At 43.4% G+C, this 17,531-nt stretch overlaps 1 protein-coding gene across 1 annotated transcript in view; it reads left to right on the forward strand.

Moving 5' to 3' along the window:
• POLN (DNA polymerase nu) overlaps window positions 1-17,531 on the forward strand; it is a 169,196-nt gene that overhangs the window by 59,333 nt on the left and 92,332 nt on the right. The window contains exons 12-16 of the mRNA XM_057704662.1: window positions 7,257-7,340; window positions 7,656-7,751; window positions 14,881-14,937; window positions 15,793-15,846; window positions 16,435-16,500. Coding sequence (XP_057560645.1) covers window positions 7,257-7,340; window positions 7,656-7,751; window positions 14,881-14,937; window positions 15,793-15,846; window positions 16,435-16,500 — 357 coding nt within the window. The remainder of the gene's footprint in view (window positions 1-7,256; window positions 7,341-7,655; window positions 7,752-14,880; window positions 14,938-15,792; window positions 15,847-16,434; window positions 16,501-17,531) is intronic.

Here is a 17,531-nt window from a genome sequence, read left to right on the forward strand (position 1 = left end):
GTATTTTGTTCAGGGATTTTGCATCAGTGTTTATAAAGGATATTGATCTGTAGTCTTCTTGTAGTGTGTTTGTCTGGCTTTGGTATCAGGGTAATACTGGCCTCATAAAGTGAGTTGGGAAGTGTTGCCTTCTCTTCAATTTTTTTTTTTTTTTAATTTGAGAAGGATTGGATTGGGTCTTCTTTAAATGTTTGGTAGAATTCACCAGTGAAGCCATTGCATCCAGGGCTTTTCTTTGTTGGGAGATTTTTTGATGACTGACTCAATCTCCTTACTAGTTATAGGTCTATTCAGGTTTTCTATTTCTCCGTGATTTAGTCTTAGTAGGTTTTGTGTTTCTGTGAATTTGTCTGTTTCATCTAGGCTATCCAATCTGCTGGTGTACAGTTGTTCACAGTGCTCTCTGATAATTCTTTTTATTTGTGCAAAATCGATAGTAATATTTTTCACTTAAATTTCTGATTTTCATAATTTGAGCCTTCTCTTTTTTTCTTAATCTAGCTAGCCAAAGGTTTGTCAATTTTGTTGATCTTTGATCAAAGAACCAAATTTCAGTTTCATTGATTTGCTTTATTGTTTTATTTAAGTTCTATTTTGTCTGATTAATATGCCACCCCTGCTCTGTTTTCATTACTGTTTGAATGGAATATCTTTTTCCATCCTTTCAATTTCAAACTGTTTGTATCTTTATATTTAAAGTGAATCTCTTGCAGACAGCATATAGTTAGACAATGTGTTTTTATCCATTCTGACAGTCTCTGTCTTTCAGTTGGGGAGTTAATCCATTTACATTTAATTAATTACTGATAAGGAGGGACTTCTGTCATTTTGCTATTTGTTTTTTATATGCCTTGTAGCTTTTTTGTCCTTCATTTCCTGCACTACTTGTTTTCCTTTCTGTTTAGTTAATTTCTGGTAGTGAAATATTTAAATTCCTTTCTCATTTCCTTTTGTATATATTCTATAGTTTTTTTTCTTTGTGTTTACCATGAGGATGACATTTAACACCCGAAAGTTATAGCACCCTAATTTGAATTTATATGAGCTTAACTTCAGTGACATACAAAAACTGTGCTCCTTTACAGCTCTGTCCCTACCCCTTCCAGTTGTTGATGTCACAAAATTACATCTTTGTACATTGTGGGCCCCAAAACATAAACTAATAATTTAAAAAAATTATTTAGATGGGACTTCCCTGAAGATCCAGTGGTTAAGACTCCACGCTTCCAATGCAGGGGGCACGGGTTCGATCCGTGGTTGAGGAACTCCACATGCTGTGGAGCATAAAAAAAATACAAAAATAAATACACAAATACATACACACATAAATAAAAATTGTTGAAAAGAAGCTTTGGAGTCACATACTAAAGTTACAGTAATACTAGTTTTTATACTCATAACTTTTTTTCAAACCATGTGGAAAATAAAAAGTATAGTTACAAATTGTTATAATACTAGCTTTTATAATTCATGTATCTACCTGTTTTGAGATCTTTATTTCTTCATTTGGCTTTAGGTTCCTGTATAGTGTCCTTTCATTTCAGCTTGCAGGACTTCTTTGAGCATTTCTTCCAGGGCAGGTATAGTGGTCACATCTCCTTCAGCTTTTGTTTATCTGGGAATGTCTTAATTTCTCTCTCATTTTTGGAGGACAGTTTTGCCAGTTAAGGATTTTTGGTTGACAGTTTTTTCTTTTAGCACTTTGAGTATATTAACCTGCTGTCTTCTGGCCTCCAATGTCTCTGATGAGAAATCTGCTGATAATCTTATTGAAGATCTCTTGTATGTGATGGCACTTTTCTCTTATTGCTTTCAAAATTCTCTGTCTTTGTCTTTTGAAAGTTTGATTATAATATGTCTTCTTGTTCTTCTCTTTGAATTCATCTTATTTGAAGTTCTTTGAGATTCTTCAATGTTTCTATTCATGTCTTTCATCAAATTTGAGGAGTTTTCAGCTATCATATCTTCAAATATTTTTGCTGCCCTTTTCTCCTCCAGGGACTCCCACAGTGTGTATATTGGTCTGCTTGATGGTGTCCCATACGTCCCTTAAGCTCCGTTCACTTTTTTTCAATCTTTTTTTTTCTCTCTGTTCCTCAGCCTCAATAATTTTCATTATTCTCTCTTCCAGTTCACTGATTCTTTCTTCTGCCTGCTCAAATCTGCCTTTGAATCCCTCAAGTGACTTTTTAATTTCAGGTATCATACTTTTCAGCTCCAGAATTTCTCTTCGGTTTCTTTTTACATTTTCTGTCTCTTTATTAATATTTCTATTTTGTTCTCACATTGTTTTCTTGACTTTCTTTACCCTTTTCTTTAGTTCTTTGAGCATGTTTCAGATGGTTGTTTTAAAGTTTTCTGGTATATCTGCCATTATGTTTTTTTTTCAGTGATAGTTTCTGTTGACTTGTTTTTTCCTTTGAATATAGCATATTTTCCTGTGTTTTGTGTATGTCGTGTGATATTTTTGCTGAATACTGCACATTTGGTCTAATAATGTGGTAACTCTGGAAATCAGATTCTCCCCTTTTCCCATGGTTTGCTTTTTCTATGTGTTATTGTTTCTGTTTATTGTTTGGGGTTTTTGATTGTTTGTTTGTTATAGGTTCTCTCTGTGTTGAGGATCAGCCTAAAGTATAAATATAAGATCTTCTCAGGTCTTTTCTGAGCCTTTTCCTGGGTATGTGGAGTCACTTTCTAATTTTTCCCATGTATGTGCTGTTATTTTTGTTTTTTTTTTTTTTGTTTTTTTTTTTTTTTTTTTTTTTGGCACACAGGCTTAGTTGCTCCACGGCATGTGGGATCTTCCTGGAGCTGGGATTGAACCCGTGACCTCTGCATTGGCAGGCGGATTCTTAACCACTGCGCCACCTAGGAAGCCCTGTGCTGTTATTTTTGAATGTCCTTATCTTTAATATTTGGCTCCTGGAAGGAGAAAAAGCAAAAAATGCAGAGGGATTTCAAAGGGCACTGGCCCTTTAAATCCCCTGGAAGTTTCTTCAACTGGATGGGGAGTGTCTTGCAATAATGGGGGAGGTGCAGCAACAGTGGCCGCAGCCAGTTCCTCTGCACGTCTGTGATCAGGAGCAGCAAGCATCAGTCAGAGCACAGACCCCCAATATCTGTACAGGGTCTTTTTCGCCCCCGCCCCCTGTTCCTGCAAGCTGTGTGCAGGCTGCTCCAGAAACAGGTGCATGGCCTCCTGGCCTCCTGCCTCCTGCTGGGGGTGGGTAGCTTCCACTGTGCTAAGAGCTAAAATTGACTGAAATTAACTGCAGTTCACCATCCAAGGCTTCTCCTGGAAGCTGGAAGCCTTCAACAGACTCCTGAGTTCCCAGATGGTTCCATCAGAGGGTTCTGCCCCTGCAGGTGTTGTCCAGGTGGGAGACGGATTCTCACCTCACAGGTGCTTCCTGCTCTGCCATCTTCCCTGAATCCACTTGGTACAGATCTTAAGTGTACAGCTTGACATATGTTTACATATGTACACACCCATGTAACCTCCACCCAGCTCAAGATATAGAATATTTCTAGCACCCAGAAGGCTCCTTCCTGTCCCCTCCCAGTCTGCACCCCCAGAAACAGCCATTCATCCGACTCTGTCCTCAGTGATTTTGAGCTTCGTGTAAACCACACAGCATGGGCTCTTTGGTTCTGGCTCCTCTTGCTCACGTTCTGTCTGTGGGATTCACCCATTCGGTCGAGTAGAGTGGAAGTAATGCTGGCAGAAAGTGCTTATAAGTGCCTACTGTAAGGAGGTGCCTACTGTAAGGAGGTGCGTAATGTCCTTACACACGCTCATGCTGTTGGGCTCTGCGATCACAGTGGCTGTGACTGTTCGTGTGGTGTGACTGTAACTGCAGTGGGTATGAGAGCTCTTGTCTCTTGGTTTTATATGTGGAAGTGGAATTGCTGGGTTACAGTGTATGCGTATATTTACCGATAGTAAGTACATCCAGATAGCTCTTCAGGTTGGTTACGTTTTCCAGTCCCATTTGCTACATCCTCACCGACACAGTACTGTCAGTCTTTTTCACTTTAGCTATTCCGGTGGGTCTGTAGGCATATCTCATTGTGGATTTAATTTGCCTTCCCTGATGGATAATAATTTTGAGCACCTTTTCATATGCTTGATGGTATTTTGGATATACTGTTTTTGTGATCCAATTTTTCAAAGAATTTGCCCTTTTAAAAATTTATGTCAAATAAAAAATTGGGCTAAGGGAAATCCCTGGTGTTCCAGTGGTTAGGACTCTGCGCTTCCACTGCCAGGGGCCTGGGTTCGATCCCTGGTCACGGAACTAAGATCCAGTAAGCCACATGGTGTAGCCAAAAAAAAAAAAGTCAACTTTTTCTTATTTACTTGTAGGAGTTCTTTATATATTCTTTTTTTTAATCTTTTTTTATTGTTAAATTTTTTAAAAATTTATTTTTTTGGCTGCATTGGGTCTTCATTGCTGCACGCAGGCTTTCTCTAGTTGTGGCGAGCAGGGGCTACTCTTTGTTGCGGTGCATGGGCTTCTCATTGCAGTGGCTTCTCTTGTGGAGCAGGAGCTCTAGGTATGCGGACTTCAGTAGTTGTGGCACATGGGCTCAGTAGTTGTGGCTTGCAGGCTCTAGAGTGCAGGCTCAGTAGTTGTGACACATAGGCTTAGCTGCTCCGTGGCATGTGGGATCTTCCCAGCCCAGGGATCGAAACCATGTCCCCTGCATTGCCAGGCAGATTCTTAACCACTGCACCACCAGGGAAGCCCTACAGGTATAAATTAAAGGTTTCCTTATACCAGCATTTCCTGATTGACAAGCTTATGCTTTAGTCGTCCTCTCCTGGTGTCTGGACTTACTGAGCCTCAGGTTTTTGTTGTCTCATCACAGAAAGAATTCAGTGAGACACAATGTGATAGTTAAGAAGTGGATTTATTTAGAGAGAAACACACTCCACAAACAGAGTGTGGGCTATCTCAGAAGGTGGGAAAGGCCTACATATTCTTACGTGAGTCCTTTGTGAGATACATTGAAAGTACTTTCTCCCAGTCCAGGGTTTGACAAACGGTGGTCTATAGGCCACATTCATCCTGTGGCTTGTTTTCGTATGGCCTGAAATTAAGAATGGTTGTTATAATTTTTAAAAAACAAACAGAAGTAGAGAGGAATACGTGACAGAGACCACATGTGACCCATAGAACCTGGAGTTACTTACTCTCTGGCCCAGCTTGTGTCTAGGGCTTGTCTTTTCACTCTCAGTAGCTATGTCTTTTGATGAACAGAATCTCTTCATTTTCATGAAGTCCAGTGAACCATTTCTTAAATGTTTGAGAATTTTTGTGTGCTAAGAACACTTTGCCCTCTAGTAAAGATATTCTCCTGTTTTCTTCTATAAGCTGTATTATTTTAAGCCTATCATCCATTTCAAAGTAATTTTTCTATGTGGTATAAAGTACAGTTAAGATTTTTTTCCCAAATGGATTTCCATTCATTTCAGCACAATTTATTAAAAGTGCCACTGTTTCCCCCACTAAGAATTACAGTAGTGTCTTTGTCAGAAATCAGGTCACTGTGTATGTGTGGATTTTCTTCCTGGACTCTGTTCTGTTTTATTGCTTTGTATGTCTGTCCTTGTGCTAATACTCCCTGGCTTAGTTATTGTAGCCTTATAGTATTTCTTGATGTCCTACAATCTTCCATCTTTGTTCTTCATGGTATTGGCCATTCCAGGCTCTTTGCATTTTCATATAAAATTCTATCATCTACTTTTACAAAACCTACTGGGATTTTGATTGCACTTGCAATGTATATGGTAAAGGACTTGTATGCAGACTATATAGAGAGCTCCTGTCAATAGAAAAAGCCAGTTAACACATTTTTATATAGGCTAAATATTTTAAATAAATCTAATGAAAGATGTGTAAACCTCTGCCTGTGAGGCCACAGGCCAGCACGAGCACCTCGCTGAGCCCCACCCGCATTGCTGGCCCACAGAAATGTGAACGGGTAACACATGGTTGGTTGAGTGGTGTGTTATGCGGCAGTAGGAAGTGGATACATCCTGGCCCTGGTGCCCAGCTGGGCTTTGGCCTCAGCTCTGCCCACCGCTTTGTGCTTCTTTCTCATCTAAGTTTTGTTTTGTTTGAAGCTGTCTTTTTGTTTTTCTCTTTTTATACTTACCCATTATTGTTGTGTGCTTAAACACAAGGAATGAATTAATGTGTTAATTTACTGTACCATTTTTAACTGGAAGCCTATGGTCTCTCTTAATTCTTTGGGATCAAATAATTCGTTACTGAATTTTTTCTTACCTAAGATACACCTTATTCCTGAAGGGATCCATTATCTGTTTTTTAATGCTTTGTTCCTTGTTTTTTTTTTTCATCATTTGCTCCTTTGACTATAGAGTTTTGGCATACTTTAACGGAGGCAGTTGTTTCTGGGTTCTTCTTTTTGCTTAGTACCATTTTTTCGTATCGTACTCGTCCTGCTCCTGCTTTCCCTGGACCTACTTGTAAACTTCTCTCAGCATCTCAGCCTAAAGGCAGTTCTTGTCTGATAAAGGTAGAGTGCAGATAATATTTCCCCAGAGTTGGTTGGTTTAGACTCTGCTCTCTCTTTTCTTTTATAATAATTTTTAAAAGCCGTGGTCATCTTCTACATTGCTTCACCAGAATGGTGAGGGGGTGATGGGTTCATGAATTCAGCATGTCCTGCTGCTCTGCTCAGACGTTTCACCAGGTACCTTTGTCTTTTCCCACCTGGGCCTTCCACGGCCCCTCCCCTTGCCCCAGGCTGTGCCCTAGGCTGTGCCCAGGCTGTGCCACTGTTCAGAGCCTTGTTGCTTGTTTCCCCTGCAGTGGCTCTGCTCGCTGTTGGGAGGGAAGGTCCTACCTCGTGGTCACTGTGGGCACCACACAGTTTGGTCCTAACTCCTCTGCCTTGGGATACTTTGAGGTTTTGAGGTTTATGGTGAGATGCTGGATCCCTTTACTGGTCATAATGTTGCTGGAGAATTTCTCCTTTCCCTCTTTTGTTTTGATGTGTTATTTACTATTTTTACTTCTTTCAAATTTGCTTCCTTGGGTTCGCTTCACTTAGAAGAGTGATTCTGTGAGCCTGAGTATTCCATCATGAGTCAAAAATATGCATTTTGTAATGTCCTATTTGGTAAATTATAGATTATTTTTTATTCTTATAGATCTTGTGTTGAGAGAAATAATCTTAAATTGTGAAAACTATTAATAAGATTGTGTGTGTCACATTCACAGTCTCGTCTCAAGGAGCTGGAGCAAGAAGCCCATTTTGTTGCAGGAGAACAGTTTCTTATAACGAGCAACAATCAGCTTCGAGAGGTAAAGCCCAACTCCAGTTCTTTTATAAGATGTACAGTATTTCCGGTTCGGGGTTAAAGGGAGATTTGTTCTGATTTTATAAACGTTATTTTATGTGATCATCTGAAAAGTATGAGAGTTGCTCAAGTTCTTTCACGTTGAGATTCATTACTTTGAAGCCTTTACATCTAAGAGAAGTACTGAATCAGAATCTAAGCATTTGTAACACGCGTCAGGTGTGTCCTCTCTGGCTGGTTGCCTGAACTGCGTTACAGTGATGCTCAGGTCCTCTCAAATCTGGGCCCTGCTTGTCATGTGAAATTTTTTTTGTTGCAGATCCTGTTTGGCAAACTACAGCTGCATCTGCTGCGCCCATGGGAGACTCTTCCCAAAACAGGGCTGCAAAGACACCTGTCCACATCAGAAGCCGTGGTAAGGCTCGACAGGGGTCCCCTTGCTCTTTCAAACAGAAGCATGTCCGTGCCACGTGTGAGTCCCTCTCAGACCCCCGTGCTCCCCTTGGCGGGACAAGCCGGCAGCAACCACCATGGAGCGGTTCCACTGGAGCATTTCCTTTCTGCGGCAGGAGAGGTGCCCCCACCCCAGGGTTGCCATATAGTTATGAACAAAGGACACAGGCTTATGGTTCAGTTTTTCAGAAGCAATAAATTGGCTTCATTTCCTGAAAAGGATTATTTGATGGAATTTTGTTCTGAAGACCAAATTCTTGACAATTTAGTCACATCTTTGTTTCATGCCCTCGTCAGAGACTAGAGATGGGAAAGGTCGTCAGTCTCCTCCTTTCCCCAAGTTTGTTTTAGAAGAATTTAGCTGCCCTTCTCTGGAGAGGAATGCATTTTTTAAAAGGCAGGGAGTCATGAGATGCCGCTTTAATGGGCTGGCAGAATGTGGGTAGACATTCAGGATCCAGTGGGCATGGTAACCGCTGGGAGCTTGCAGCCGGGGGGCCGGCGAGTGGCGAGAGGATCCACGCTGCTCCGATGAGAGCCGGCTTGTGGAGGCTCTGGTCTGTCCTCTCTGTGCCTCATCCAGTGTTTGATTTCACAGCAGAGGAAAGTCTCCTAACAGCCCTGGCAGAGCCCCGCGTTTGCCAGCTGGCCCCACACCTGGCGCCCAGGGGGCCCAGGCAGCAATCACTGCATGAACCCCCACCCCTGGGCAGTGCGCTCCCTGGAGGGAGCTGCATCTGCCCTCTTCCCTGAGTCTCCCCCACCTTGGTGAGCGTCCTCCTCCTGGTCCTGGGGAGCTGCAGTGAGCTTTCCCCTGCTGGTGGCCTGTCACACCCAGGCAGGATGATCTTTTAAAAGCATTAGAAAAATCATGTGGATCCCTTGCCTTCAACTTCCAATGGCCTCTTTCCATGACACTGAGAATAACAGCCAGCTCTCGAGTGTGTCCCCTAGGCCTGTGGGCCTGGCCCTTCTTTGACCTCCCCCACTCCTCACCCCCAGCACCCCACTGAGCACACTGCTCACAAGCTCCCCCTCAGTCTGGAGACTCTTCCCACAGCTTGTGCTCAGCCGGCTTCTGAGCGTCAGCTTACGTATTGCTTCCAGAAAGACCTCCTCTGGTCACAGAGGACAGTGAGGCCCCCAGTCGCAACCTGTTCCTTCACCTTGATTTGTTTTCTGCGTACAACTTGCCAAAATGCTGGCGACGGTGTGGACAGAAGGGAACCCTCCTGCACTGTTGGTGGGGTGCAGGCTGTGCAGCCACTATGGAGAACACTATGGAGGTTCCTTAAAAAATTAAAAGTAGAGCTACCATATGATGCAGAGATCCCACTCCTGGGCATGTATCCAGAAAAGAAGAAAGCTCTGATTGAAAAGACACGTGCCCCCCAGTGTTCACAGCAGCACCATTTATAGTAGCCAAGATGTGGAAGCAACGCAAACGCCCATCGACAGAGGAGCGGATAAAGAAGATGTGGTACGTGTACATACAACAGAATATGACTCACCCATAAAAAATGAAATAATACCATTTGCAGCAACATGGATGGACCTAGAGATGATCATACTAAGTGAAGTAAGTCAGAGACAAATATATAATATCACTCATATGTGGAGTCTAGTTTTTAAAAAATGATTCAAATGAACTTATTTACAAAACAGAAACAGACTCACAGATATGGAAAACAAACTTATGGTAACCGAAGGGGAAATGTAGCGGGGAAGGATAAACCAGCAGCTTGCGATGAACACACACACACTGCTGTATAGAAGGTAGCTAACCAACAAGGGCCTACTGCATAGCACAGGGAACTCTGCTCAGCATCCTGTGATAACCTGTATGAGGAAAGAAGCTAAAGAAGGAGGAATGTAGTATATGTATAACTGAATCACTTTGCTGTACACCTGAAACTAACACAACACTGTAAATCAACTATACTGCAATAAAATTTTTAAAAATAAAATAACCTAGTTACTTGTTTGCTTGTTCCAGTAGGATGTAGGTTGCACAGATCAAAGACGTCAGCTGACTTGTTCACTACATCCTCAGAACCAAATGGCCTAGAACTAGCACTCTTTGTGGCTGAACTGTCAGCTGTGTGTTCGTGGTCGCGGCGAGGGCAGGGAGCGGGACCCACCTTGCTGGAGAGACTCTGGCGCAGGTTTCAACACTGCATGGCGGTGTTCCCTCAAGTCCTGGTGGTGGCTGCACCTGTGCTGGGGGTCGCAGCCTGATTTATTCTCTGTCCGGGCACCAGCTGGCAGTGTTGCCCTTCCCTTTGCTGCTCCTTAGCTCTTCCAGACAGCCAACAACGGAAGGCAGGAAATGTGATTCTCCTCTGGTGTCGAGGTGCTTTCCCGTGCACAGAATTCAGACAGTGCCCTGAAGTTTTCTTCACAAAGACATAATCAACACGAATTGTATTACATCAGCCTTACTCTTACTTACTGAACAAGTCATACTATTCTTACATTTAAAAAGATGAACCTTCACTAGGCAACACGTGCACATGGTTCTCAATTCAGAATTAAGACCCTTCTTCCTACTTCCCTTCACCCTCCCTCTTCCCCTCCCCGTGGGAAGGGATGTGGACTTCTGGTGAGATGGACAGCCTGAAACAGTTCAAGTAAGGGCACAGCTGCAACTGTGAGCTTAGATATGGTTTTATTAGACTTGGATTTTTAGAGTAGTGTCAGGTTCACAGCAAAATTGAGCAGAAGGTACGGAGAAGTCTCATATACCCCTCCCCACCCAACACACACAGCCTCCCCCACCATCAGCATCCCCACCAGGGGGTACATTTGTTGCAGTAGATGAACCCACACTGACACATCATCTTTGCCTGACATCTGTAGTTTGCATTGGGGTTCAATCTTGGTGTTATAGGGTCTATGGGTTTGGACAAATGTATAGTGACATGTATCCACCACCGTTAACAGTATTAGAGTGGTTTCACTGCCCTAAAAATCCTCCCTGTTCTCCCTGTTCATCTCTCCCCTCAACCCTTGGCAACTGCTGTTTTCACTGTTTCTATAGTGTTGTATTTTCCAAAATGTCTTATAGGAATTATACATTATGTGGCCTTTTCATATTTGATCCTTTCAGCTAGCAATATACACTTGAGGTTCTTGCACGTCTTTTCATAGCTGATTCCTTTTTAGCACAGAATAATATTCTGTTGCCTAGAGGGACCACAGTTTATTCATCTCTTCACCTACTGAGGGACACCTTGGCTGCTTCCAGGTTTTGGCAGCTGTGAACAAAGCTGCTGTAAACATCTGTGTGCAGGTTTTCATGTGGACTTTAGCTTCCATCTTATTAGAGTAAATAAAGAGTATGATTTCTGGGTTGTATGGTAAAAGTATATTTAGTCTTGTGGGAAACCCCCAAACTGTCTCCCATGTAGCTGCACCATCCAGCGTTCCCACCAGCAGCGCTGAGGGTTCCTGTTTCTCCACATCCTCGCCAGCCTATGGTGGTGTCAGTGTCCTGGATTTTGGCCATTCTGACTGGCGTTAGCTATGTTTTAAAAAGACTACTCTCAGGACTTCCCTGGTGGCCCAGGGGTAAAGAGTCTGCCTTCCAATGCAGGGGACATGGGTTCAATCCCTGTTCGAGGAACTAGATCCCACATGATGCAGGGCAAACAATCCCGTGCCACAACTACTGAGGTCACTCACGTTAAGCAGAGAACCTGCGTGCCACATACTGCAGAGCCTACACACCCTGGAGCCCCCGCACCACAACTAGAGAGAAGACCGAGCACCGCAACAAAGAACCCGTGCACCAAAACGAAAGATCCCGCGTGCCACAAAGAAGATCCCATGTGCCACAACTAAGACCTGATGCGGTCATAAAAATAAAATAAATATTAAAAAAAAAAAAAGACCACTCTTGTCGCCGGTTGGAGAACGGAGGAGTCCCAGTAATAGGCTTTCGCTGCAGTGTGGGCACGGCTGGCTCAGTGTCCAGGCGACGGTGGTGAGGATGGAACAGAGCAGACACATGCTCAGAGCATTTTGAGAACAGAAAGGGGCTTCGGTGAGTGTGAGTTCACGTGAGTGTAAAGACAGAGTAATTCTTGATTTCCTCAGCTGTGCACCTGAGCAGGTAGCGATGGCCACTGCCCAGGGAAAACCGAGAGAGGAACAGTTTACAGCGGGGGCAGGGGGTCAAGCATTCAGTCTTGGACGTGTGAAGACAGACGTGTGCACGAGACATCGACACAGAGCCGTTGGGTCTGTGAGGAGAAGCCTTGCGCTGGAGATGCTCGCCTGGAAGCAGTCGGCCTGGGGTGGTGGTCCTCTACCCTGGTGGGGGCTTTGGGAAAATACTCACGTGCAGGCCCACAGCTGATCCACAGAATCAGAGCCTGTGGGCTCTGTGGCCCAGTCCGCACATGTTTTTGTTTTTGTTTTTCGGGCACACGGGCTTAGTTGCTCCGCGGCATGTGGGATCTTCCTGGAGCTGGGACCAAACCCGTGACCTCTGCATTGGCAGGCGGATTCTTAACCACTGCGCCACCTAGGAAGCCCCCTCCGCACATGTTTTTGAAGCTCCCCTGCTGATTCTAGAAGCAGCCAACACTGAGACCCACAGAACTGAACTCTGAGAAACTGACATATAGGGGTCAGAGAGAAGAGGCGCCAACAAGAGGCTACAGAGTGGCCACAGAGAGGGAAGGGGGCTGAGAAGAATGTGGTGTCAGGAGCCAACAGAGGGAGCGTTTGATAATGCGAGCAGGGCGGCAGCAGCCACGGCAGTCTGCCTCTGATCGGGAACCAGCACGCGGGCCTTTAGCCGAAGCTTTATGCAATCAAACACTCCATTCTTTTCACGTGTTCTCAGACAGCTCGATTCGAGATATACAGGGAGACTGTGGTTAGAAAGTTATTTTGTGAGTAAGGTATCAGGATAAAGAGTTAGTTTATCTTAAGCAGTTTTCTTGGCTATTTTCATGCGCTTTCATCTCCCTAGGGATAGCTTTTCTAAGAAACTGCAATTCTGGATTACACTGAGGCAGGAGTCCTCCCCCCTGGGGAGAGCCTGCTCCGAGCACACCAGTATTGGCCCTCCTGTTTATGTTCCTGAGGCTGGCCAAGACTCCGTGTCCTCAGGCTTTCCTAAATAGAGAGTGATACAGTTCCATGGCTTATGCTAGGACATTAAAGTTATGTCATCAGTTCTCCCCCAGATTGATTTATAGATTCAAAATGATCCTAACTGATGCCCTAACAGGAATTTTTGGTAGAAATTGGCAAGCTGAATCCCAAATTTATATGGAAATGCAAAAAACTAAGAAGTACCAAGGTAATCTTGGAAAAAAGCACTATTGAAGGACTTAGTCTATTGGAATCAAGACTAATCATAAAGCAATAGTAATTACGAGGAATTAATCAGTACAACGTAGTGTCAATTCAAGGATAAGCAAATAGACCAGTGGTCCAGGGTAGGGAATCCACAAACAGACCTGCACATGTGTTTAAAATGCATGTTCTCTGAGAGGGAGGGCTCGTTACATAAGGGGCCAGTGCATCTTGACCCCTGTTTCACACCATGTACAAAAATAAATTCCAAATGAATTGTATATCTAAATATAAAAAGAAAAACAAAGATTGTAAAAGATACCGTAAGCGATTATCTTTAAGACCTTGAGGTAAACATCCTTAAACAGGACATAAAATGCATCATAAAGGATGAGATGGATCAATTGGACAACAGTGAAATTAAGAATTTCCATTTATGGGAAAACACTAATAAACAAGTGAAAGAGCAGGCCACAAAAGGGTAGAAGATATTTCCACTAAATATAGCCAACTAAAGAAAACCCCGTCCAGAAAAATGAATTCTACAAATCAAGAAGAAAAAGACATACAAACCAAGGTTTTAAATGACAAAAAAAACCCCCAAAAAACCATGAACAGGGTTTCATGAAAGGAGGTATACAATCAGTCAACAAACATTTGAATAACTTCTGATTTTGTTCGGGAAACACACATTAAAACTGTAGTGAAACATCACTTCCCATTTGCCAGAATGGCTGAGACGACGACCGAGGGGGAACGTGTGTTGGTGAAGATGTGGAGCAACAAGAATGTTCACACGCGGCTGATGGGGCCAGAAGTCGCTGCACTCACCGTGGAGGACCGGCTGTGTCAGCTCCGCTGCCGGCGGCCTCGCAGTCTCCCTTCTCTTCACGTGCACGTCCAGCAGAGCTGTGGACGCGTGTTGACCGGGATCCATGTACCGCAGTGTTCACAGCAGCACTCTTCATGATAGCCGTGAAGTGGAAACCACGCACGTGTCCATCAGGGTTGGAATGGGTAGGTCGTTGTCCTGCGTTCAAATAATTCCACACGGCACGTGCAAGTCACTGAAATACTGCTTCATACCACAAGCACCAACCTTAAAACCAGAATGTGGAACAAAAGGAGCCACACACAAAGAGCACCTCTCCTACTCCACGGATACGAAGTTCAAAAACTGGAAAAAGTGGTCTTGCTGCTGGAGGCCAGGGTGGTGGTTGCCTCTGGGGGAGGGGCAGAGACTGCTTGGGAAGATGGGATGGTCCCTCTGGGTGGTAGTACCCAGGTGTCTCCGCTTTGTGATAATTTAATAAACCGTGTTCACATGATCTTGTACTTTCCTTAATGTATGTTGTATTTTGACTTTTTAAAATTAAACGTAACCATAGTCATGTTCCAGTGTTACCTCCCCGACTTTATGCCCAGATTACTGTGATTCAGGTGTTCCTAAACTATTGAGTTACACATTTGTAGGCATTTTCCTAGGTTACGCTCCTACACGGTATTTTACATGCCCTGGATTTAGATTTCAGGAATTTAAATCTCAAGAGGAATCTTATTTCCAAGTTCGTGTGAAGTGCCTTTAGCTACCATGTGTACAAATAGTGGTTCCATAAAGGATTAAGATTAAGACGCTTGATAAACCGAGTTTATTATGTCTTCATTTTGGAAAATATGCTCAAGATAGACCATTTATTAGGACTTCTCCAGCTGAAAATGTGTTTGAAATGTTAAAATTAAGTGAAGGAATTATATTGGTGATATTTATTCTTATTTTTTAGTTAAATGCTCTGCAAGACCTTCATCCATTACCCAAAATAATTTTGGAATATAGGCAGGTAAGTTAGATTTTTTTTCATCAGTAAATTGGTAATGAAGGGGGCCATATGGCCCCGCCTCTGTTCACAAAATCCATCATCACTGAAGTTCCCCTGACAGCGTCCTAAAGGGAATGCAGTTTGTTCAAGTTGACCTCACATTAGCACTGCTTCCTTGACGTTACTCAAGTCTACAAACAGCCCTGCTGTGAATCAGAGGAGGCGTAACTGGAAGAGTATTTGGTGCGTCATCCTTGTGTGGCCGCGTCCTTGTGTGCATCATCTTGTGATCTTGTGTGTGTCTACCTTGTGAGTTAGACCCGCATTGGCCCCGCGTTCTGTACGGAAGCTCTCACTCGCGCCTCCTCCCTCTCCCCGCCTGGCCGCGTTTTCTCATCCCGCCCGGACACTTACTGACTTTCGGACACGCCCTTCTTTCCAGCTGCTCTCCTGGCTCCTCCTGTTTTCCCCGTTCACGTGCTGCTGTCTGTTCACGTGTGTCTCAGGCTATCCTTATTTCCTGCTGTCCTTGTTAGGGCTGGGCAGCTGTGTGTGGGGGGAAGGGGGGTGGTGGCGTGATGGCAGCACCACGGGGACACTGGATGGTGGGACTCGGGAACCCTCCCTTTGTCTTTGCAACTTTCTGTAAAAAGAATTATTCCCGGACAGGGTTTATTTTGTAAGGGGTGGGTGACGTCTTTCTTTCTCGGTCATTGTTATTAACTCTGGGCACCACATCAGGCCATTTCAGGGCCTCCTGGAGTCACCTAAGGTGACATCAGTGACACGTGCCCAGCACGCTATGAAACACGGCTTTGATGCTTATTCCTAATTTAAACACTTAAACAAAGTGATTATTTTTGTCTTGTAATCTAGGTTCACAAGATCAAGTCCACCTTCGTAGATGGATTACTAGCTTGCATGGAAGAGGTAACTAAAACTAAAAAAAGATGTCATGATTGGGAATATGGCCTACACACCAGTTCAGATACATGTAGAATTTCTTTAAATAATCTAATATTCTTGAAACGATGAACCATGATTTTGTTATCATTTAGGTCTTAGCATAAGTTGACATTATATCCTAAAATCTCATATTTTTGTGGAAGTTCTATTGCTGACCACGTGCTTTCACGTCTGTTATTGAATCTCTTTTCCAATCACTTGAGGGAGATGTTTTAGTTCATGCGTGAGGAGTCTGTAGCCCGAGGTGTTCTGTGACTTGTCTGAGGCCACACAGCAAGTGACAGCCCCCGCCTTGAGTCCACAATGAGCCCCCAACAGGCACGTCGGCCCACATATCCTATTGCAGCTTCTGTACGGGTCAGGGAGAATCTCCTTCACCCTGATCACATGTAGGAGTTTTGTAACCCCAAGGACATTTGGGTTGAGAGTTTAGGGCCAGTGGCTCCTGGTTCTCTGGAGGAGAGCAGAGAGCGTGTGTGCTGAAGGGACAGCATGGTTTGACTTCACGTGGCATTATCAGAACATAAACGGACTCTTTCTACATGGACAAAGGGCTCCATTTCCTCCATGTGGAACCAGACTGGAACTGTGACTGGAAGACTGTCAGCGAAGCATCCTGTAAGTTAATTTTTGTTACATGTCTGTTTCTGTGTCAGGTTTGCAGCTTTGCATAGATGTGTTTGCCTGTGCCCTCTTTGTTTCTAAGAGGAGACCCCATACTGACAGATTGTGGGATTTTTTTTCTGTGTATTTATTCAGCTAATGTTTATTTAGCACATACTATATTTTGGGAACTCAATGTGGGGTCAGGACACAAGGTCCCGCACATGTGAAGTGTTGAATTAGTGAGAGGTTCTTCCCGTCCAGAGAGTCACACACTCTGTGCTGAGGGCAGGAGGGATAGACGCCTCTTTCCATCCCCGTCTTCATTTTCAGATTTGTACTGGACAGGTGGCTTCAGATTTCCAGAACTGTGTTGAAATATCTGATGCTCTGATGACCACCTCCATTTTTTTGTTGCTGTTCAAGACTACCTCTGAGGAGAAAAGCTGTAAACGCTCTTGAATTTATGATGCAGCCTTAATAACACTTAAAGCGATTAACTTTTTAAATGGCTTTATATTTTTGAAGTAAAATGATGTGTCACTAATTTCTCATTATAGAGCAGCTTCTTAAGTACAGAAAAGACATGTAAAACAAAAAAACTAATACAAGTCACTCATCATTCCCCCACGCAGCATTAACTGTAGGGATCTCCCTGGTGGTCCAGTGGTTAAGACTTGAGCTTCCACTGCAGGGGGCACGGGTCCAATCTCTGGTGGGGAGCTAAGATCCCACATATCACGGGGCGTGGCCTAAAAAGAACAAAAAAAGAATGAACTGTAGTTAACGTCTTGGTGTCTCTCCCTTCCAGGCTTTTTTGCTAAGCACATATATTTATAAAATACTATTTTTTCTACAAAAATAAAACAACACTTTTATGTTTTTTAATTTTGTTTAAGCTGTCTTGATATTATACATCAATATTGATCTGAATCTATATTCAGATTTAAGTATTTAAATTATATAAGTATATGAGTCATTTAAGTATAGGAATTAAATGCATGACATTTAAATATGCACTATGTAAGACACATACACGTGAACAT

The sequence above is a fragment of the Hippopotamus amphibius genome, chromosome 13, assembly GCF_030028045.1.
Source record: "Hippopotamus amphibius kiboko isolate mHipAmp2 chromosome 13, mHipAmp2.hap2, whole genome shotgun sequence".
Lineage (NCBI taxonomy): Eukaryota > Metazoa > Chordata > Mammalia > Artiodactyla > Hippopotamidae > Hippopotamus > Hippopotamus amphibius.